Genomic DNA, 23,762 nt, shown 5'->3' with positions numbered 1-23,762 from the left:
CAAAACACACAAAGAAATTAAACCACAGATGTCCATAAATTAAGTTGTGTGTAATAATGAGAAATGTCACGGAAAAATTGTTGAACAAGCTTACTGAAATTGAATATTTCATACAAAAGCCTTTGTTGGTGATGACAGCTTCAAGATGCCTCTTGTATGGAGAAACTAGTTACAAGCATTGCTCAGTTGAGATGTTGCCCCATTCTTTCACACAAACACTCTTCAAATCCTGAAGGTCCTGTGGGCTCATTCTATGAGCTTTAGTTCCTTCCATACATTTTCTATTGGATTCAGGTCGTGATTGGCTGGGCCATTCTAGCAGCTTTATATACATTTTCTCTGAAACCAATTGAGTTTCCTTGGCTGTGTGTGAGATCATTATCTTGATGAAATGTTCACCCTCGTTTCATCTTCATCATCCTCGTAAATGGCTACAGATGTTAATCAAGAATGTCTCAATATATTTGTCCATTCATCCTTCCTTCAATCACATGAAGTTTGCCTGTGCCGCATGTTGAAAAACAGCCCTACACAACGATGTTCCCACCTCCAAACTTCATTGTTGGTATGGTGTTTTTGGAGTGATATGCAGTGCCTTTTGGCCTCCAAACATGGTGTGTATTATGGCATCCAGAGTTCAAGTTTGGTCTCATCTGAACAGACTATATTCTCCCAGTATTTCACAGGCTTGTCTAAATCTTAAGCAAACTGTAAATGCACGTGAATATGCTTTTCAGCAATAGTCTTGTGGTGAGCATGCAAACGGGCTATGGAGGTGGAGTACATTACTTATAATCTTATAGTCTTTGAAACAGTTGTACCTACTGATTCCAGGTCTTTCTGTAACACTCCACACATGGTCTTTGGCTGTTGGACAACTCTACTGATAATTATTTTCATTTCTCTGTTATCTTGCTGGGAGAATCTGGTTATGGACGGTTTATGGTAAAAGTATGTTCTTTCCACTTCCGGATTATGGCCCCAACAGTGTTCACTGTAACTTTCACTACTTTAGAAATTCTTCTGAAACCAATGTTTTGCAACAATAAAGCTGTGAAGTTCTTGAGACAGCTCACTGGTTTCTTTTGTAGCACCTTGGTAATGAGACACATTTTCATAGGCCATCAGTTGACCCAGCTGATACTTGCAGGATTGCTTTCTAGTTCCTGATAGATTTCAGCTGGTGTCATGACTTTCCACTGCTTTTAGCAACTTTTTCTTCATGTGTTCAATACTTTTTCTGTGGCCTTTCACATTATTACACAACTTAATTTATGGACATCTATGGTTTGACTTCTTCGCCTGTGTGGATTGTATGGGTTGCTACTGACATCTGGGAAGAATTTCATGTCAATAGCAACTTTAGAAATCGATTAACTTAAGTATTGAACATGTCATCAATTTTCTATTTAACCTGCTGTAAATAACAGCTTACTCTTGATTTACATTCAGGATTATAATACTGAGCAGGGTGCTGTAATGGCCACAGTGAGTCAGAGATGTGAAATATGGCTAAGGCTATGTTCGCATTAGAGATGTGCTTCTCGTCAAGTACTCTGTTGGGAAATTGAGGAAAGTTCGTTCCAGCTTTTCTTGATAAAAATTCTTGACTTTATATCATAAGATTAAAATATAAACAGCCGCTTGGACATCACTACAACGCACAAAAAAGTGCATAAATTTGACATATATGAAACCACATATGTATACCGCTACAAATTATTTATGTCTAATTTATGCACTTTTTTGCACAAAGACCTTTGATCATGTGATGGAAATCTGATATTTGATTGGCGTCAGGTCCTTTTTAATGTTTTTTCACTCAGTGGTGTGTAGCTTTGATAAAGATCGCTGCAGCAATCGAAACGCGTAGCTCATGTCCTCCTGTGCATTGTAGTGATGTCCGAGGGGCTGTTTGTATTTTAATCTTATGAAATAAAGTCAAGAATTTTTTTTATCAAGAAAAGCTGGAACAAACTTTCTTCAATTTTCTATATGGTACGTCTCATTAGGACGGGGGTTCCGTGCACCTTCTGTAGATTTGTGAGCTGGCTTTTTCTTTCTTTTTCTCATTGTGATTAATCACTCTGTTGGAAAGTTATGTATTTTTACCCTTCCTAAAAATATTTTGACATGCCCTTTAATGTCCATTCACTGGAACATGGAAAACAGTTCAAAAGGATGAACATTTGGACTCCTTTCTGTACTCATCTAATGCAAGCACAGCCCTTGGTGACTAATTAGTACATGAGTTTTGCAAATTTTCTTCAGAGAGAAACAGGACTAGAACTCTAGCACCGCCTATTGGAAGTAGCAATCCTAAAAGTCAATGTCGACCCTTTTCACATGACTCAGGATGAAAGCCAAACCGGATTCTCAATTTGCAGACGCTGTTTCGGGGTACTGCCCCTCATCAGTGCAAAGTGTGAGGTCTGGTGTGGCTGTATGAGAGGCGTCTGACCGAGATCCAAGAAGTGTCATTTCTCCTTGCGGAGAGTCATGTGACAAGGCTCGTTAAAGGGTCAACATTGACTTTTGGGATTGCTACTTCCAATAGGATGCACTAGAGTTGCAAAAAGTGACATGTTAAGCATGCCGAGATGAGGAGACTTAAAGCCGCAATGCTCCTCTGGGAAATATGCAAATTGTCTCTTCAGAGAGGAAGAGGACTAGAACTCTAGTGCCACCTATTGGAAGTAGCAATCCTAAAAATCAATGTTGACCCTTTAACGAGCCATGTCACATGACTCTCTGCAAGGAGAAATTATACTTCTTGGAACCCGGTCAGACGCCTCTCATACAGCCAAATCAGATCTCACACTTTGCACTGACGAGGGGCAGTACTCCGAAACAGTGTCTGCAAATTGAGAATATGGTTTGGCTTTTATCTTAAGTAATGTGACAAGGCTCATTAAAGGGTCAACATTGACTCCTAGGATTGCTACTTCCAATAGGTGGCACTAGAGTTCTAGTCCTCTTCCTCTCTGAAGAGACAATTAGCATATTTCCCAGAGGAGCATTGCGGCTTTACGCCTCCTCATCTCGGCATGCTTAACATGTCACTCTCTGCAAGGAGAAACAATACTTTATGGATCCCTACATGAGTTTTAAAATTAATTTCAGTGTTCCCTTATGAATAAGCATTACCATATTTTTTTTCATCTTTTTCACTGCTTTACAATAAATACACATGCACAAAAATTTTGCCAAAAGCAAGAAAAGAAATCTATTAGTGATAATGCCTGAAAACAGGAATTTTAAAGTCTGTTTGACGAGGCCCCTAATAAGTTTCTTAATAAATTGAGCACACTCTTGGACTAATCATGAGATAGAAATTTAAATCTAGGCTATCAGCTAAAATTTACACCAGCTTTCTGGCATACATCATAGTAAATTTATTGTGGGTTTGTTGAGCAGCCTCCTTTGCCAAATCCCACCAACTTTTCTTAAAAAAAAAAAAAAAAGTGGGGAGGGGTGGGTTTGCACTTTTTGTAGATATACGAGCTGTGCCAAATTTTGTGACTTTGGTTTCTTTCTAAACATTTCAAGCAGAGGTTAAGGTTGAGTTTGTCTCGTATCATTCCATGTAAGTACCGAGAGTGCACTAGAGAAGCAGTACAGATTTTAAAAGAAAAACTGCCACTAAAAAAGCAGTAACTAGATTTCAACCATAATATATAAACACTATTCTGTACATTATTAACCTTCCAAGTTGCTTCACAACAATTTTTTTTCTGTTTTGGATAAAGTCCAAGAAGATCAGTCAGAGATCACAGTAGATTGATTGGTTTCTTGCATTGTTTAGTATTCATAACCATCTTCTTTACCCTCCATCTTCCTGTTCTTTTAACAAAAGCCATATCTTGATTAAAAGCTTTTTCAATGATTGATGCCTCTTTGGAGTATATGACCACTGGAGGAACTACAGGGCACTTCTATTCTTAAAACAGCGATTCTCAATTGTCCCCACGCAAGATGCTGTCTAACATTCTAATATTTGTTCTTAGAATATGGCGTTTTTCTCGGCTAAACCTTACTGTAGTATTTTTCCAATTTGTTATTGCTGTTTTAGCCAATACTCATGATGAATGGATGTGTTTGTACAGTTGTCAAGAAGTTTTTAAACAGGTTACCTTTACCTACAGTTTAACATCCCCAAATTGTTTTTTTTTTTACAATTCAGAGCAAAATGCAATCACTTCATTTATCTTCATGCTCTTACCACCTAGTCAATTTATTTTCTGTACTTATGTGTTCTGGGCTAAATGTTCAATGCAAATAACATTTTGCCAATTCATACAAGACTCAAGAAGTTGCAATCAAACCATGAACAACAAATATTCCCTTGCCCCCCTGCACACTACCATGACAGTTTAGGCCAGTAAGTTGCAATAGAGGGTTAACTGAGTAATTTATTCCTGTAAAACCAAAGGACAGTACTTTTAACAGTCATTGTATGTTAAGCCATGGTTGTTTTGCGTCATAGGTTTATTTAATCTGATTATTCTTGATATCGTATTTTCCAGACTATAAGATGCATTTTCCCTCCTTTCCACCCAAATTTTGGAGAAAAATGGCATGTGTGTCTTATAGTCTAAATGTAGCTTACTTGGCTTGCTGTGGAGGATGGCGGCGGCAGTGGATCGGGGTCAAATCTTGCCAAACCAGACAAGGTGATATTCTGGATTTGTTTTCTCATTCTGACTCTCATATTTGTGGTCTACCTATGATGTCAATTACAGGCCTCTCTCATCTTTTTAAGTGGGAGAACTTGTTCAATTGGTGGCTGACTAAATACTTTTTTCCCCACTGTAAGGCTGCCGTCACACTAGCAGTATTTGGTCAGTATTTTACATCAGTATTTCTCAGCCAAAACCAGGAGTGGGTGATAAATGCAGAAGTGGTGCATATGTTTCTATTATACTTTTCCTCTAATTATTCCACTCCTGGTTTTGGCTTACAAATACTGATGTAAAATACTGACCAAATACTGCTAGTGTGACGGCAGCCTAAGAGTGTTGCACAACCTGTGGCCCTCCAGCAGCAGATCTCCCCCATAATAGTGTCAGCAGACCACCCCTATAGCAGTGCAGCAGCAGATCCTCCCCCCCCAACAATGTCAACATATAATTACATATTTTACCACATATTTTGGTTCACATTCTCCTATTTTCCTCCTCTAAAACCTAGGTGCGAAAAATATGGCAATTGGTGAATGGGTGACAAGACAAAATAAGAGACCCACAAATGGGGAAAAAAGGTTTCTTGAAGGGGTGGTCCAGGGGCTACAAATGATCAGTCATCCAAATGTTAGGTGAAAAATAGATTACTGGAGGTCCAACTCTGACCCACAGAAATGGAATAGAGTGGCAGCGGTCATACATGGCTGCCGTCCCGCTTAAACAGAGCTAACAAGTCCACCGTTATAGCAACTGGCGAGGGGATTCAGAGCACGCTGCTCATACTGGAGTCATGGCTTCAGTTACTGGAGCTATGAATGGTGACCCTTTTAACAAACCAATTACAATGGATTTTTCTTACATTTGCTCAGGTTCCCCCCCCCCTTTTTTTTTTCCTTACTTCGAATGCGTACCACATCATCCTCCACTAGTTTGACAGCAAAAATGTGATGTAAACCTGAGAGAAAAGGACTAAGTGCAGTGTGAACAGAAAGTGAAACATCTATATGTCTTGTTAACCATGTAGGTGTATGAAAGGTCTGATGCACTGTAAATAAGGGCGCAGCACGCAAATTTCAGTTCACAAATGTACAATTTAAATAAAAAAAAATATTAAGTGAAATCAACATAAAATATCATCCATTTCCCCCCCCCCCCCCCCATCAGTGTTAGTAAGCTGTTAAAATGTAGGAGCGGCAGACATGTCAATAATTTATTATTTTAAAATAATTTCCCAGCATCCTCCCTGAGAAGAGGCGGCTTACAGGAGACCATCATTACATTGCTCCTCTACCACCACTTTTCAAAGTAAATTTGTTCTCTAGGCACATGGAGGTCTTCAAGTTGTTTGCACATGGACTCGATCATAGGAGGTGGTCCACATATGTAACACAGATGATCCCTAGAAACATAATTTGCTAGATGACTTTCAGAAATTCTTCCCTCTGTAATAAAACAAACAAATCACATAATATATTAGCCTTCTTCCCGGAATTAAAAATGTATCCCCCATCCCATCCTGTTTGCAATAAAGGTGTGTTATCAAATATATACATTTTTCAAAAGTAGAAAAAGTAGACCACTTGCCAACAATGACCCCTCAAAATACCCCATTCCAGTCGGGTCTATATCTCATCTTTGCTGGAGACGTTCTCCAGTAATTCTTGTTAATTAGGTTGAGAATGCGCAGGGCAAGAAAAGTGACATCTATGGCCATGTATTCTAAAGTTATGTAGGTTCTGGGGTTTTCACAAAAACATTACATGATTCAAATATTGCTTTGATTTGAGCAATGTACGTGGCGTTCCTTCACAAAAATATGGCACCATTTACTGTTCAATAACATGTCAAGTCTCATAGCAGAAAGCTTCTTATTATTGTGAATTAAAAAAAACTAAAGAGTTGCTCGACCATAGTAAAAACATTAAGAAGGAAAATGGAGTGTTTTTCCAGAAAATCAAAGAACTTCTTTTGCTTTGGACTATCCCTTTTTGTTAGAAGTCTTGATATTAAACTAATGGCAGATTATCCTGCTGCCGAGGCCAATGATAACCTATTGTCTCAGGGGAAACGAGTACGCAAATGTTTATCTACAGCACCTAGTATAACATTCTGTGACCCACTTGTGATGTCAATATGATCACTGAACCCCTAGGTGAATTCATTAAGAGATGTAGATTGTAAAATGGAGTCTCTTATGGGGGTTTCTGCTGTTCTGGCACCTCAGGGGCTCTTGCCATTGAGACATGACATGCTCAAATCAGTCCAGCACAATGTCAACCCCAATATGGCGCTTCTTCCCTTCTGAGCTTTGCGCTGTCCCTCAAAAGTAGAAATTGGATAACACACTGGTTTGACACCACTGCAGTAGACACAGTAAATATTAATAGAAATAGTCTCAAACTAATTGAAAAAATTCACAACAAATTTTTAATTACCAGAAGAAGCGAAAGTACACATTGTGGTTACTACTACCATGTTAATATGACCAAATACTTTGTGTTCTGTTCTAAAGCCCAGAAAGCATGAACATTTCCTCATCCCTGCTGGAGATCTCCGCTTGCCATCACTAAAACACTTCTACTGCTATTCTTTAAAGTCTGTTGAGCCTAAATGCCAGCACTTAGTGGTTAGTGAGATTTTTCACTTGGAGAACGGCAGTACCATTTTCTTTATAAAATGCTACAAACAACAAATGTAACCTAATTACAGGAAGAGAGGCAGCAAATTAATGCATGCGCACCCTATAAATCTAAGCGAAAAGCTTCTCCTGCCTCGTCTATTAACCTTAAGTATAAGTTATATGTGTACACAACACAAACTACTGCCAGTAAAAGCCCAGGCATAGGTTTTCTTACAGCTCAGGCTTCTGCTCTAGCACGGTCAGGGTGAAGATGTGACATTCCGTCACCTTCTGTCTCTCTGACAGTCAACAAGGTTTTGCCAAGAACACCTTGAAGATGCTTTTGGATTTAAAGGGGTTGTCAGAATAAAAATATCTGGAAAAAATGACAGATAAAAGAAATATTGGGATGGATGGCAAATCAGAGGAATATCTGAGGACACATCATTCACCTGACAGCTGGAGAACTGAAGAATGAGTCACCGGCCCTTCCTGTCCTGCTGGAGATCAGCTGCCCATTTCATTTTTGACACCTATCCTTGCTTTTGAATGTAATCAATATATAATATATATATTATATACACACACACACATATATACATACATATAACTTAATTAGGTAACTAAGAAACAGAGTCTTCATGAGATTGACAAGGCTTTTGAGGGAATTTGCTGCTAGGATTTTGCTATCTAATTTGGGAGCAGCATCATGTAGGGGCAGAGAACCTGACTCAAGCGATGTATCACTTACTGGGCAGCTTGCTGTACCTTATATAAAATCAGTGTATCAGTGTTTTATCAGCAGATTATTATTTGGCCTGCTGCCAGGTAGTACAACCCCGCCCACTCTTAATGATTAGCAGCTTTCTGCCTAAGCACAGCGTACACAGAAAGCAGCCAATCAGTGATGTGGGCGGGGTTATACAGAGCTCAGCATATAGAGAACTGCAAGATCTGCAGCTGAAAAAGAGTTTTCAATTAAAAATAGAGACAAGTAAAGTAAGAAATACATCGCTGGAATCGGGGTCTCAGCTCCTACATCATGATGTTGTCAGATTGGGCTAGTAAGAACTTGGTGATAAGATTCCCTCTAAATGGGTTTACCCAAAAGCTCATGTAATCCTGCATCTACCAAGTAGGGAATAGTGATGAGTGAGTATACTCGTTACTCGGGTTTCTCCGAGCATGCTCGGGTGGTCTCAGAGTATTTGGATGTGCTCGGAGATTAAGTTTTCGTCGCCATAGCTGCATGATTTGCCACTGCTAGACAGCCTGAATACATGTGGGGATTCCCTAACAGGCAACCCCCACATGAATTCAGGTTGTCTAGCAGTCGCAAATCATGCAGCTGAGGCGACGAAAACTAAATCTCCGAGCATGCCAAAACACTCGGGAGACCACCCGAGCATGCTCGGAAATCTCAAGTAACAAGCACTCTCGCTCATCCCTTGTAGGGAATTAAATAGATTACTGCAGGTCTGACCAGTGATGCGGAGAACAGGACACAGCCCTGTCTAGAACAGAGTGTAGGTGCATGTGCTCTATGGGACTGCTGGAGAAAGAAGAGTACACTAATGAGCTATTTACACTAATCACATTGACAATGAATGGAGCGGAGTTCGAGCATATGCACGTTCGCTTCATTGAAGTTGTGGCTCAGGAGCTCCGTTCTCTTTATCGATAGTGATCCCAGCAGAATGGACTCCAGAGATCAGTAGGTTATCCTCAGGATAGAGGCTAAACATGACATTTTTGAAAAAAAACTCTTTAATGACCAATACATAAACCAAGCGGTAAGGTACACTTAGACCTCATGCAGTGAACTTGTAGAGAGGTGCATGTTGGTAAAGTGGTTTTCCCACAAGCAAAGCACATTTTAAGTAATAGATCTTGGAAAATAAATAAGTTCAACAATTGGATGTGTTAAAAAAATGTCCCTGTGCTGAAATAATGTTATAAATGTGCCCCTGCTGTGTACTGTGGCTGTGTCTTACCAGTCAGGAACATGGTCTGATCATACCACATTTCCTGGGCAGGAGAGAACAGTGCACAGCAGGGGCACATTTATAAGATTATATGATACTAAACACACCAGCGCTTACTCAACCTAAAGGTAAAAACCCTTTGCAGCTGGACTCAAAACCAGGGAAACGCCACTCCTGGTGTAAACGTAGAATAGGAAAAAAGTAGTAATAGAGACCGCGCATAAGGGAGTAAAATAGAACAAGAAAAAATATGCAATACCACGGCACTAAATGGTATATAATGGAACTGAAAGGTCCCTTAATTACTGTGGACCAATACAATCAACAAACAGCAATACTACATAGGCCCGGGCAAAAAACACTAAAACCAAAATAAATACATATATAGTACCCCAAAGAGATGGGCTGTGTCCCTCGGCATATATGGTGATCGTACCTGTAACTTCTGGGTAACCGCGTAAAGGAACTGTGCCGAGCAATGCAGCTGTATAATAGGCTGGAATAAGGGCGCCCACGTGCCAGGTGCAGAGTTGCGTGTGGCGCTGCCAAGAAGAATGGCCGGCGCCAGGTGTGGAGATACGGTGGAAAGTCCACAGGTTCCCGGAACGGTGCTGCACGCGGGGACTGCAGAAGGGCTATGTAGAGCCAGGGAGAGCCCCGGCTGGTGGCGTCCCTGGATACAAGCACGAGGAAGATGGCCGACAGAGGACTGAGCGTGTGACGTCACAGCTAGAAAGCTACGGAGCGGCGCTAGGGACAAGGTAATGACCAACGCGTTTCGAAGGAGCAGCGTCCTTCTTCGTCAGCTGTATTATACAGCTGCATTGCTCGGCACAGTTCCTTTACGCGGTTACCCAGAAGTTACAGGTACGATCACCATATATGCCGAGGGACACAGCCCATCTCTTTGGGGTACTATATATGTATTTATTTTGGTTTTAGTGTTTTTTGCCCGGGCCTATGTAGTATTGCTGTTTGTTGATTGTATTGGTCCACAGTAATTAAGGGACCTTTCAGTTCCATTATATACCATTTAGTGCCGTGGTATTGCATATTTTTTCTTGTTCTATTTTACTCCCTTATGCGCGGTCTCTATTACTACATTTATAAGATTATTTCAGCACAGGAACATTTTTTTTTTTTTTTAAACACATCCAATTGTGGAAATTATTATGGTTCCAAGATCTACTGATTAAAATGAACTCCTTTAAAGCATCACACCAGTGCTTTTTGTATTGATCCGCTGGAGTGCTGCTTTAAATTTAAGTCCCCTGCCCCTTGTGTGATATTCACCTCCTGGCATTTCTATCCATTTTTTCCGCCACTCCCGAAAAGTTGTTTAATAGAGCTGTGCGGAGGTCACTTTATAATACAAGTCTATAAGAGACTTGTTCTGGCTCTCACAGATCTGCATTGTGCTCTTGTAACATAGCCTCTGACTTCCAGCCAGTCACAAGATGTGCTCACAGGATGGTGCTGGAGGAATGGGGTGGCACTGAAAACACAAACTGTCAAGATGCTGGAGGGTGAGAGTATATGACCGGGGGCTTAGATGAAAAGCGCCACTCCAACGCTGAAAAACAAAAATGCTGGAGTGGTGCTTTAACCCCTTAATGCCTGCCAAAATGCATTAAAACGGTAGCCGCTAAGGAGCCATATTCCTTCATTTCAGTTTTAAAACAGCAAACGGGAATACGGTTATTGCGCCACCCAGGGTCAGAAAATTTCCAGGGTTTCAGCTAACAGGGGTGGCTGAGACCCTGGAGAACACGCTCAGGGCCCGTTTTTCCAGTTCCCGATCACGTTATTCAATGATTTAAAAAAAAAAATGAAAGAAAAATGTGCCAGCTATTAAAACATTTCTTTCTTCTGACATGATATATATGGCCCCAAGCCCTTCTTCTCTGGTACCTTACCATCCCCCGGTCCCTCTAGCTCCATCTTCTATTCTATGCCCGCTGAGATCTGGCACTTAGCACCAGCAGGGATTTTTCCTATATGTTCATTTTGATCAATGTGATAGGGTCTATCACAGTAATCAAAAGACAATAATTAGTATGTCACCGCCCCTGTGTCATCCCCTTAGATTACACTTTTCTTATTTTATAATTTTTCTTTCATACTTTGCCATTAGGTTTAGGGTTGGGGTTGATGTTGGGTGTTAGGGTTTTTTCAAAAGTAAAAAAAAAAAAAAAAAAAGATGGCATTATAATGATTAATGTTGAGAGCGAGTGTTTGCTACTCAAATTTGCATCAGGGGTCGCTAGGGCACCCGCGATACTTGGTACATACTGGAGCACCCGATGCAATCTCGAATAGCGAGGATTTGCGCTCAACACTAACGACGACATATTCAATATGACGACCTAATGTTATCAAATTCTGTGTAGTACTTTTGGGTTAAAAATGCTCACTATACCCCCGAATAAAATTGTTGAGTGTTATAGTCTCCAACATGGGGTCACTTATGGGGGGTTTCCACTGTGTAGGCACATCAGGGGCTCTCCAAACGAGACATGATGTCTGCTATCGACTCCAGACATTTTTGCGTTCAAAAACTCAAACAGTGCAGCTTCACTTCCTGCCGTGTGCCCAAATAGTAGTTTTCCCCCACATATATCAGCGTACTCAGAAGAAATTGCACAACAAGTTTTCTCCTGGTATCCTTGTGAAAGTAAAAATATTTTGTGCTAAAGCAAAATTTTTGTGAAAAGAAAAATTAATTTTTTCCTTCCACATTCCATTAAGTTCTGTGAAGCACCTGAAGGGTTAATAAACTTGTTGAATATGGTTTTGAGCACTTTGAGGGGTGCAGTTTTTAGTGTCATTTTTGGGTATTTTCTGTCGTACAGACCCCTCAAGTCACTTCAAATGTGATATGGTTCCTAAAAAAAAGGCTTTGTAAATTTTGCTTGACAATTGTCAAATTGGTTATCAACTTTTAACCCTTATAACTTCCTGACGAAAAAAAAAATGTTTCAAAAGCTGTGCTGATGTAAAGTAGACATTTGGGAAACGTTATTTATTAACTATTTTGTGTGATATACCGTAACTCTGACTACTAGAAAGGTTATTTTTCTCATAATCCGATACATAGTTCTGGTTAGATTGAAAATATATACAATTAGTTCCAACTTTTGCTATGACAAATACTTAAATGAATAGGATCTATATTTTGTGACAAGCTCTAACCTTTAACATCTTGTTAAATGGATTATACATGGACTTTCTAAAAATGCATGCCTTGTCGGGGTTAAAAGAAATACTTTCACTGCACTTGAAGCTAAAAATAATCAGAATTAGTCAAACACAAACTAAACTAATCACAGTTTCTCAACATTTCATAACTTTAAGTGGCCCCTGCATTCCTGAATATTGTGTTCCAGCAATTCATGATGGATACTTGAACCATGTCCAGCCATAAGGACTTGCTCACCAGTGATGAACGGCTGAAGTTCTGTACACACTTCTGAACTCTGCTGCGTGACATGAAAGCTGCATGTTATTTTTCCCGGAAAACTGTGCATCAAATTAAGAATGTTTTTCTGCAAGAAAAAAAAAAAGAAGAAGAATAGCAAATCATAAACAAAGAAACTAATTAAGGAGGCAATGAGACCAAGGAGAAAAACATGGAGGCTCCTAGAGGACAAATGGGTGCCATTTTAATTCCATTGTTAAGTATACTATTCATCCAAAAATGCTGCATAGATCTTATATTTGAAGAACTACACACATACAGAGAACTGATGGTTCATGACCCTCAGAGAATATATTATAAAGCTTTCTGCATGCGGTAGGGATTACCTGCGGCCTCACATCCTATTACTGGCATGTATCAACACCAGGGGTATCAACACCCGGGGTATCAACACCAGGGGTATCAACACCAGGGGTATTATGCACGTTAAGCATTTGCAGCAGATATTTTTGCTCCAAAAACATGTCTCTTGGCAGTAAAATGCATGAGTTTTTTCGCCATTCATTTGAATGAGGGAAAAAAAAAAAGAAAGAATTGACATCCTGCAGGTTTGAAACTGCGGCGTGTGAATGAGATTTCAGAAATCTCATTGACTTTTGCTGGTACAGTAAAAAGCGGTGTTTTTCTTGGCAGAAATGCAACGTGTGAATAAGCCTTAATAAAAGTGAATTTAGTAATAACACCATTGACAGGAAGTTTGCATGTGCTGGTAAGTAATACGGAACTCTTTAGCAAATGACCCATTTTGATAAAGGGAATAGGAACCCCCTATTTGCCAATTTATTCATATATTTCTAGGAGGAATAACAGAAGAGCAGAACAATGCAGAAGTTTAAGAAATAGGAGGGAAGACCCTTCGTTTTTTTTTTGTCTAAAGTTACTACTTCATAATATTTAATTAAAATTACATAAGCTTCGAAACGGATAGTCCCTTTAAGAACGTATACAAACATGAAGCCAAGAGAAGAAAAAGGAAACAAACTAAAGCTCCAGAACATAAGAGCACAGCTGGAATGTGGGCAAAAGTGTTTACATAGTAAAAATGGAATTAGTCCCCATTTGTTGTACAGTACACACACGTAGGTACGTGTTGGTTTTACTACAGACTAGTTGTGTCAAAGGTAATGTGGTCTGAAAAAAAAAAGGGCTAAATTTGAGCACGCCGCACTTAATTTACCTTTCCGAGTACTATTCGTAAAGGGAACATTTGCATTTTGAAAGCATTACGGCTGTTGATTTCCTCTCGTGTGCAGCTGTGAAGGTGGCAGAGGCGAAACCATTTCCACTCAAATTGAATGTAGGCAACAAATGAGCTGCAGAAAACAGTTTGTAGGCTTTTGTTCACACCATTTATTCCAGGCATTGCCTCTCCCTATCCCACTGGGCAGTACTTACACTCACAATGAAGCAAGCAGCCAGGCTGAGCTTTAGTCGATAATAGACACCGGCAGGCCATTGTTTGCTGACTTAAATGCACTGTTCTAAATATGGGAAATAAATGGCTGACTTGGAAATGCTGCTTTAAGTGATTTTGAATTTTATTTCAGACACGGTGTTATTTGTTCATATCCTCAACATCACCAAAATCACAAACACAGAACTACGGTATGTGGCAAAATAGTTATCCTTACTTGACGAGCGTTCAGTAACAAAAGGTTAGAAAAACTGCGGGGATCGATTTAGTGGGAATTCACAGTGTATAATAAATATGGATTCCCTCTATTATTAGGTGAAAAAGCAAAAGGTATTCATACATACGGGGAGAGAAGGTCCATGAGGACTGGGCTCCAGGACTAAGGATAAACGTTAAAACATAATTGTTACTATGCAGTTAAGAACATGCTGAGAAAAAAACAAAGCTAAAAAGGATTAAGGATCCATAAATGTTTCGGGTCAGCAACCCTTAATCATAGCTGTTGCTAACCCGAAAAGCGTAAGCTTATGGATCCTTAATCTTTACTGTCTTTTTCTCATCATATATTTAAAGGGAATCTGTTACTACATTTCACCCATCTAATTTATTAATATGGGCATACAGGTTGTAGACTGCTGAAAACAGTCCTAGATGTGTTGTTGCTAAGAAATCACCTTTATATAAATGACGTCTTCCGGGCTCTGGGGAGAATGCTGCCTGGAAGATAACTCTGCCTCCAGAGCTTATTTTACATGGTTACCAGTGTATTGCGTGATGGTTACCACTCTGATGTGTAATGTGATGTGTAATCTCCGGATTTCACTGCAGAGCTGTGTGTGATTATACCTGACACATCAGCAGGTTCCTCTCAGCTTCAGCTCACAGGCAGACAGGGTGAAATATTGTTGCAATATAACAGAGCTCAGAGATCTGCAAAAATGTGTTTGCAAGAACCAAAATGTCATTTCTCCTGTTCTGTGTTAGTCATTTGTCTCAATGGTAACTCCACCTTTTATTTAGAATAATCTCTGGAGGCAGAGTTATCTTCCAGGCAGTGTCCTCCCTATAGCCTGGAAGAGGTCATTTACATATACAGTGGGGCAAAAAAGTTTTTAGTCAGTCAGCAATAGTGGAAGTTCCACCACTTAAAAAGATGAGAGGCGTCTGTAATTTACATCATAGGTAGACCTCAACTATGGGAGACAAACAGAGAAAAAAAAATCCAGAAAATCACATTGTCTGTTTTTTTAACAATTTATTTGCATATTATGGTGGAAAATAAGTATTTGGTCAGAAACAAACAATCAAGATTTCTGGCTCTCACAGACCTGTAACTTCTTCATTAAGAGTCTCCACTTTCCTCCACTCATTACCTGTAGTAATGGCACCTGTTTAAACTTGTTATCAGTATAAAAAGACACCTGTGCACACCCTCAAACAGTCTGACTCCAAACTCCACTATGGTGAAGACCAAAGAGCTGTCAAAGGACACCAGAAACAAAATTGTAGCCCTGCACCAGGCTGGGAAGACTGAATCTGCAATTGCCAACCAGCTTGGAGTGAAGAAATCAACAGTGGGAGCAATAATTAGAAAATGGAAGACATACAAGACCACTGATAATCTCCCTCGATCTGGGGCTCCACGCAAAATCCCACCCCGTGGGGTCAGAATGATCACAAGAACGGTGAGCAAAAATCCCAGAACCACGCGGGGGGACCTAGTGAATGAACTGCAGAGAGCTGGGACCAATGTAACAAGGCCTACCATAAGTAACACACTACGCCACCATGGACTCAGATCTTGCAGTGCCAGACGTGTCCCACTGCTTAAGCCAGTACATGTCCGGGCCCGTCTGAAGTTTGCTAGAGAGCATTTGGATGATCCAGAGGAGTTTTGCGAAAATGTCCTATGGTCTGATGAAACCAAACTGGAACTGTTTGGTAGAAACACAACTTGTCGTGTTTGGAGGAAAAAGAATACTGAGTTGCATCCATCAAACACCATACCTACTACAGTGGTAGAAACATGGTGGTGGAAACATCATGCTTTGGGGCTGTTTCTCTGCAAAGGGGCCAGGACGACTGATCCGGGTACATGAAAGAATGAATGGGGCCATGTATCGTGAGATTTTGAGTGCAAACCTCCTTCCATCAGCAAGGGCATTGAAGATGAAACGTGGCTGGGTCTTTCAACATGACAATGATCCAAAGCACACCGCCAGGGCAACGAAGGAGTGGCTTCGTAAGAAGCATTTCAAGGTCCTGGAGTGGCCTAGCCAGTCTCCTATAGAAAACCTTTGGAGGGAGTTGAAAGTCCGTGTTGCCAAGCGAAAAGCCAAAAACATGACTGCTCTAGAGGAGACCTGCATGGAGGAATGGGCCAACATACCAACAACAGTGTTTGGCAACCTTGTGAAGACTTACAGAAAACGTTTGACCTCTGTCATTGCCAACAAAGGATATATTACAAAGTATGGAGATGAAATTTTGTTTCTGACCAAATACTTATTTTCCACCATAATATGCAAATAAATTGTTAAAAAAACAGAATGTGATTTTCTGGATTTTTTTTTCTCAGTTTGTCTCCCATAGTTGAGGTCTACCTATGATGTAAATTACAGACGCCTCTCATCTTTTTAAGTGGTGGAACGTGCACTATTGCTGACTGACTAAATACTTGTTTGCCCCACTGTATAAAAAACATGGATTTCTCTGAAAAAAAGACATCAGATCACAGATATTAAAGTATCATTTTATTCAGCTTCCTATGACCTACATGCCCGTTAGGAGAGTTGATCCTACTGACAGATTCCCTTTAATTGCACAGTAAAAGTTATGTTTTATCATTGTGCTGGAGCCTAGTCCTCATTGACCTTCTCTTCCATTTCTGCCCTAGAAACCAGTCTGGTGTCTTCCTACACCATGCCCTGACCAAACAATGTCTATCAAGTTTCAAATGCAAATTCAAGTGGTTTTCACATTGAATTGCGCTCTCTGGAAGGTGAGCCGATTACCATTTTTTTTCCTCTTTCTATTCACACATTCTACCAGCCGTCTATTTGACTAATCTATCCAAAAGGGGGGATTAAAAATACATGCAAAAGATAAGACACCGAGACTACGAGTTTCAAGATGACCAAGATATTCATCTCGAAACGCGTAGACCTGGTGTCATCTTTTGTGTGTATTTTTAATCCCCCCCTTTGGATTTTTCCGAACTATAATAAATGTGATAATACCTACAAATAACTGAAGCACATGCCAAGTAAAAATTAAAAACGTTTTTTATTTAACAAATATTAACACACAACTGTTTAAAAAGATTCAGTGGATAAATACACACATATGGATCTGGGAACACAGGAATTACTATACCCATGCCATAAGCATATTCAAAAAATGGAGAAATATCCAGAGCATTTAAAGACTTTTCTCTCTCTAAGGTTCCTCAAAAAGGGCTACCTTATATATGGAGCAAAGCTTTCTTGAATGTTAATCAATGTTATACAATTCAACTTATTTCTCTTTGCAAACAGTGCTTTTGGACTCATATGTCAAATTTGGTATTCAATATAACATTCATAAAGCATAGACACATAAATAAGGAAAAGAGTTTTCCATACAGCTCTATTTAAATGCCCATATAGCTTATGGCTCTATGTAAAAACCTTTGTGGCTCCTCACAGCTAAATTGTCTACATATAGAATTATACGATTGCTTGCTATCTCTATAACCAAAAAACAATCAACAACATTAAAGTGCATAGTGTCAAAACGACATTGCTGTGCACACGTTCAGATTTACCGTATGCCACCTTTTTACCTACTTCCGGGTTCAGGTCCCTGAAATAGTTGAAAGAGACATTCTCATTCATCGGGCACCTTCAGCTAGGAAACGGCTAGCTCTCTATACGTCACAGTACTAAGCGAAAGCCGGGGCAGGAACGATGGGGAAGCTGCCTCAAGTAAATGACCGCCGGTGCTTTCCTGAAGTGGCATCACCTGGAAAAACTTGCCAGCATCTAAATGGTCCTATGTGCACAAACCTTACCATAAAAATACTGTGCAAAAGAACAGGTCCTTCTCAAAAAATTAGCATATAGTGTTAAATTTCATTATTTACCATAATGTAATGATTACAATTAAACTTTCATATATTATAGATTCATTATCCACCAACTGAAATTTGTCAGGTCTTTTATTGTTTTAATACTGATGATTTTGGCATACAACTCCTGATAACCCAAAAAACCTGTCTCAATAAATTAGCATATTTCACCCATCCAATCAAATAAAAGTGTTTTTTAATAACAAACAAAAAAACCATCAAATAATAATGTTCAGTTATGCACTCAATACTTGGTCGGGAATCCTCTGGCAGAAATGACTGCTTCAATGCGGCGTGGCATGGAGGCAATCAGCCTGTGACACTGCTGAGATGTTATGGAGGCCCAGGATGCTTCAATAGCGGCCTTAAGCTCATCCAGAGTGTTGGGTCTTGCGTCTCTCAACTTTCTCTTCACAATATCCCACAGATTCTCTATGGGGTTCAGGTCAGGAGAGTTGGCAGGCCAATTGAGCACAGTAATACCATGGTCAGTAAACCATTTACCAGTGGTTTTGGCACTGTGAGCAGGTGCCAGGTCGTGCTGAAAAATGAAATCTTCATCTCCATAAAGCATTTCAGCCGATGGAAGCATGAAGTGCTCCAAAATCTCCTGATAGCTAGCTGCATTGACCCTGCCCTTGATGAAACACAGTGGACCAACACCAGCAGCTGACATGGCACCCCACACCATCACTGACTGTGGGTACTTGACACTGGACTTCAGGCATTTTGGCATTTCCTTCTCCCCAGTCTTCCTCCAGACTCTGGCACCTTGATTTCCGAATGACATGCAAAATTTGCTTTCATCAGAAAAAAGTACTTGGGACCACTTAGCAACAGTCCAGTGCTGCTTCTCTGTAGCCCAGGTCAGGCGCCTCTGCCGCTGTTTATGGTTCAAAAGTGGCTTTACCTGGGGAATGCGGCACCTGTAGCCCATTTCCTGCACACGCCTGTGCACGGTGGCTCTGGATGTTTCCACACCAGACTCAGTCCACTGCTTCCTCAGGTTCCCCAAGGTCTGGAATCGGTCCTTCTCCACAATCTTCCTCAGGGTCCGGTCTCCTCTTCTCGTTGTACAGCGTTTTCTGCCACATTGTTTCCTTCCAACAGACTTACCATTGAGGTGCCTTGATACAGCACTCTGGGAACAGCCTATTTGTTGAGAAATTTCTTTCTGGGTCTTACCCTCTTGCTTGAGGGTGTCAATGATGGCCTTCTTGACATCTGTCAGGTCGCTAGTCTTACCCATGATGGGGGTTTTGAGTAATGAACCAGGCAGGGAGTTTATAAAAGCCTCAGGTATCTTTTGCATGTGTTTAGAGTTAATTAGTTGATTCAGAAGATTAGGGTAATAGGTCGTTTAGAGAACCTTTTCTTGATATGCTAATTTATTGAGACAGGTTTTTTGGGTTATCAGGAGTTGTATGCCAAAATCATCAGTATTAAAACAATAAAAGACCTGACAAATTTCAGTTGGTGGATAATGAATCTATAATATATGAAAGTTTAATTGTAATCATTACATTATGGTAAATAATGAAATTTAACACTATATGCTAATTTTTTGAGAAGGACCTGTATTCCGTTGCCAAACAAGGCAAAATGTCAGTATTACAAATGACTATTAGGGATGGTTTCGGGCAAAGTGCTTATTTATTTTTTATAAACAGAAGAAGAAAAAAAACTAAAAATGATAATCAGATGATATCAGAATCTATATTTTATTAAAAAGTTAAACTGAAATCTAAAACTCATATTCCTCATAAGTCTGACATGCTGACAGATGGACGACCCAGATACAAAGCACTAGGAATATTTTTGTCTTTCTGGTGCTTTGGCTTTGTACTGTTCTTCATAGAGGTATATTTATTCATGCATTGTGCACAGATCTAAATAACTGCTGTCTATGTTGGTTTTCTGTTGCTTTGCATTGGCAAAAGTTCATTTCTTTGAAGAAAGAAAAAAAAAAAAAAAAAACACGAAACAGAGAAACATTCAGAATTATTCTCTGATCTGTAAGGTTGCATATTGTAGTTTGCCAATTTGGACGACAAATAAACAAAAGGGACCTACTGTAATTATTTTTCATTTTGAAGTGGAGGAAACCAGATTTAATATAGGATTTGGTATGTACACATGCAGCAGACTCAGAAGTAGTACTGGGAATCCATGGTTAGCTCAGTTGTGCCACCCTTGACCACTGGCTGGGTCTTGAATTGCAGCTCAGACTTGTTTAAGCAGTCGTCTTTTTCTTACTCTCTGGATGACACTAATAGTCTGGTAGTTCCCAGATAAATTGTAGTTCTGTAAAGGGATAACTCCAGGAGTGGATATAAGGAGCAAAACAGAAAAAACAAATGCTTCTTTGTTTTGTATTTATTCCCTCCAGAGGTGGCAGATAGCAATCCTTCAGAAATTTTGAGATTTTGGTGCAATTCCCACATCCACTTTTCACAATCTTTGAGTATGTGTACTAGACAGCCTCATAGGCATACGTTAGGCTTTCGAATTCAGATAAAATACACACAAGCCGATACTTAGATCCCGAAACACGAATATGTGAATACGGCATTTGGAAATGTCGAAATGATTCATATAAAGTGTATAATCAGGTAACATCTATTTTAAAAGGGTTGTTTGGTCCTAAACAACAAGTCTGTAGTCAATCTACGTGACTGCACACTTGTGAGTCCTCACATCATGCATGCTGCACACGGTGATGATTCTCCGGTGGCGGCGGGCATGTAACCACAAATATGTGATATTCATACTCCCAGCCACATGCCCACTGCGTCACTCCATACACTTGCATTGAGCAAGACCACGCCCATCTCATCGAAATGTGGCCGAGAGCAGGAATATCACAAGACCTCCACCCCCGGTGGCAGCACCGGAGAAATCTCACAATGTGCGCTGTAAGGATTCAGAAGTCTGTAGTCAATCACAGAGACTGCAGACTTGTAGGTTAGGACCAGACAACCCCTTTAAGTCAGTGATTGGCCTCACTGATGTGTTGGGTACAAATGTGGTTTGTCCACTCAGGGAGGGGGTTTCACGTTTAAATATACTAAAAGGTTTTTTTTGCAATAAATTTGAACTTTGTCATATGAGAATATCATTAGAATATGTACTAAAAGCACCTTCAAGACATTTTCTGCTTTAGACACCTCCTTTTTAGAAGAATGCCTTAACAATAAGCTGATCGTAAAGTATCCCTCTATAATGCAATCTATGGAAAAATCATGTCAGACAGGGGTTTACTCTGCTGTTCTGTTCGGGTCACAGTGACCCGAACAGACTTTTTGCGGCCCTGTAGATTTTTGTTTGTAAGTCTATAAAACTTGAGACTCCTTGACTTTTCCTCATTTGGGGGGACCTACCTATGAGTATTTTTTTTTTTTTTTTCCCGTTTACTTTTTGCTAAACGCAAAAAGTTACACTTGTTGTGTTCGGGTCATAGTGACCCGACATCGTTTTTTACAGCTGTGAGGCCATATTTTCAGTGAAATAAAGGAGTTATAACCTCAGTTGGGTCTATTTATTGCATCAACTATTGTATATCAATTGATTTATTTCCTACATTATTTCAATGGGGTCGTACACGCGCTCTACCGGGTGTATGCATTGAGAGCTGCGCACCATAAAAATGGCTTTATATTGATTATTTTTGGTGCGCAGTCTATTCTAAAATGTAGAGTGCATCCGGAGAGATCACTAGGTGTGCACTACACGTGTATATTATGCGCAGAACGGACTGCTCAGAACGCGCTGTCTAAGACGTTTTTTTTTTGTAAAGCTGAGCTGTAAAGTCTTGCAAATAATTTTTTTTTGTTAAGTAAGTCTGTCTTCCTGGCTTATCTGCTTGTTTTCAGAAGGGTTCTTATCTTCTCTGCTCTTATCAGTACACATATGCTAGCCCAGACATGTTACCTTTCAGTTTCTTTGGAGAGCAGCTGTGTACATACCTCTGTTCACTGGTACAGTCACTGGTTAGGCCTTATATTGAGAACAGAAAAGTTACACCAAGAACAGAAGCAGCAGCAGGCCTGGTACAAAGCATCCATCAACATGCCCAGGACAGTGAAGCCATGTCCTCCACAAGCGCTTCTACCCCCATGGCCTCTTCCGGCATCAAAAGAAAAAGATGCAGCTATTGCCCTTCTACTTGTGACAACAAGACGAGTATAACATGTTCTGGCTGTAAAACATTTCTATGCAAAAATCATGTGTATTTTTTTTCATGCAAGAATCCGTAAATTTATATGATCATGTAAATATATTCACATTGTAATGTTTATTATCTTTAATTTTTTATCACAAACATGTTCACAAACAGTCTAGTAAGCAAAAAGTACAGTGGGGCAAAAAAGTATTTAGTCAGTCAGCAATAGTGAAAGTTCCACCACTTAAAAAGATGAGAGGCGTCTGTAATTTACATCATAGGTAGACCTCAACTATGGGAGACAAACTGAGAAAAAAAAATCCAGAAAATCACATTGTCTGATTTTTTAACATTTTATTTGCATATTATGGTGGAAAATAAGTATTTGGTCAGAAACAAACAATCAAGATTTCTGGCTCTCACAGACCTGTAACTTCTTCTTTAAGAGTCTCCTCTTTCCTCCACTCATTACCTGTAGTAATGGCACCTGTTTAAACTTGTTATCAGTATAAAAAGACACCTGTGCACACCCTCAAACAGTCACACTCCAAACTCCACTATTGTGAAGACCAAAGAGCTGTCAAAGGACACCAGAAACAAAATTGTAGCCCTGCACCAGGCTGGAAAGACTGAATCTGCAATAGCCAACCAGCTTGGAGTGAAGAAATCAACAGTGGGAGCAATAATTAGAAAATGGAAGACATACAAGACCACTGATAATCTCCCTCGATCTGGGGCTCCCGTGGGGTCAGAATGATCACAAGAACGGTGAGCAAAAATCCCAGAACCACGCGGGGGGACCTAGTGAATGAACTGCAGAGAGCTGGGACCAATGTAACAAGGCCTACCATAAGTAACACACTACGCCACCATGGACTCAGATCCTGCAGTGCCAGACGTGTCCCACTGCTTAAGCCAGTACATGTCCGGGCCCGTCTGAAGTTTGCTAGAGAGCATTTGGATGATCCAGAGGAGTTTTGGGAGAATGTCCTATGGTCTGATGAAACCAAACTGGAACTGTTTGGTAGAAACACAACTTGTCGTGTTTGGAGGAAAAAGAATACTGAGTTGCATCCATCAAACACCATACCTACTGTAAAGCATGGTGGTGAAAACATCATGCTTTGGGGCTGTTTCTCTGCAAAGGGGCCAGGACGACTGATCCGGGTACATGAAAGAATGAATGGGGCCATGTATCGTGAGATTTTGAGTGCAAACCTCCTTCCATCAGCAAGGGCATTGAAGATGAAACGTGGCTGGGTCTTTCAACATGACAATGATCCAAAGCACACCGCCAGGGCAACGAAGGAGTG

General features: G+C 40.1%; 1 protein-coding gene across 4 annotated transcripts in view; it reads right to left on the bottom strand.

The window, feature by feature from the left end:
• Window positions 1-5,878: 5,878 nt before the first annotated feature.
• OXNAD1 (oxidoreductase NAD binding domain containing 1) overlaps window positions 5,879-23,762 on the bottom strand; it is a 95,583-nt gene continuing 77,699 nt past the window's right edge. For all 4 annotated transcript variants that reach the window (XM_069729950.1, XM_069729952.1, XM_069729953.1 and 1 more), the window contains 2 exons: window positions 12,724-12,832; window positions 5,879-6,124 (listed from right to left, as the gene is read on the bottom strand). In XM_069729950.1, the coding sequence (XP_069586051.1) occupies window positions 5,970-6,124; window positions 12,724-12,832 (264 nt within the window). In that variant the 3' untranslated portion in view covers window positions 5,879-5,969. The remainder of the gene's footprint in view (window positions 6,125-12,723; window positions 12,833-23,762) is intronic.

The sequence above is a fragment of the Ranitomeya imitator genome, chromosome 6, assembly GCF_032444005.1.
Source record: "Ranitomeya imitator isolate aRanImi1 chromosome 6, aRanImi1.pri, whole genome shotgun sequence".
Taxonomy (NCBI): domain Eukaryota; kingdom Metazoa; phylum Chordata; class Amphibia; order Anura; family Dendrobatidae; genus Ranitomeya; species Ranitomeya imitator.
The sequence above is the reverse complement of the archived record's forward strand: the minus strand, read 5'-3'. Positions and strand labels throughout refer to the sequence as shown.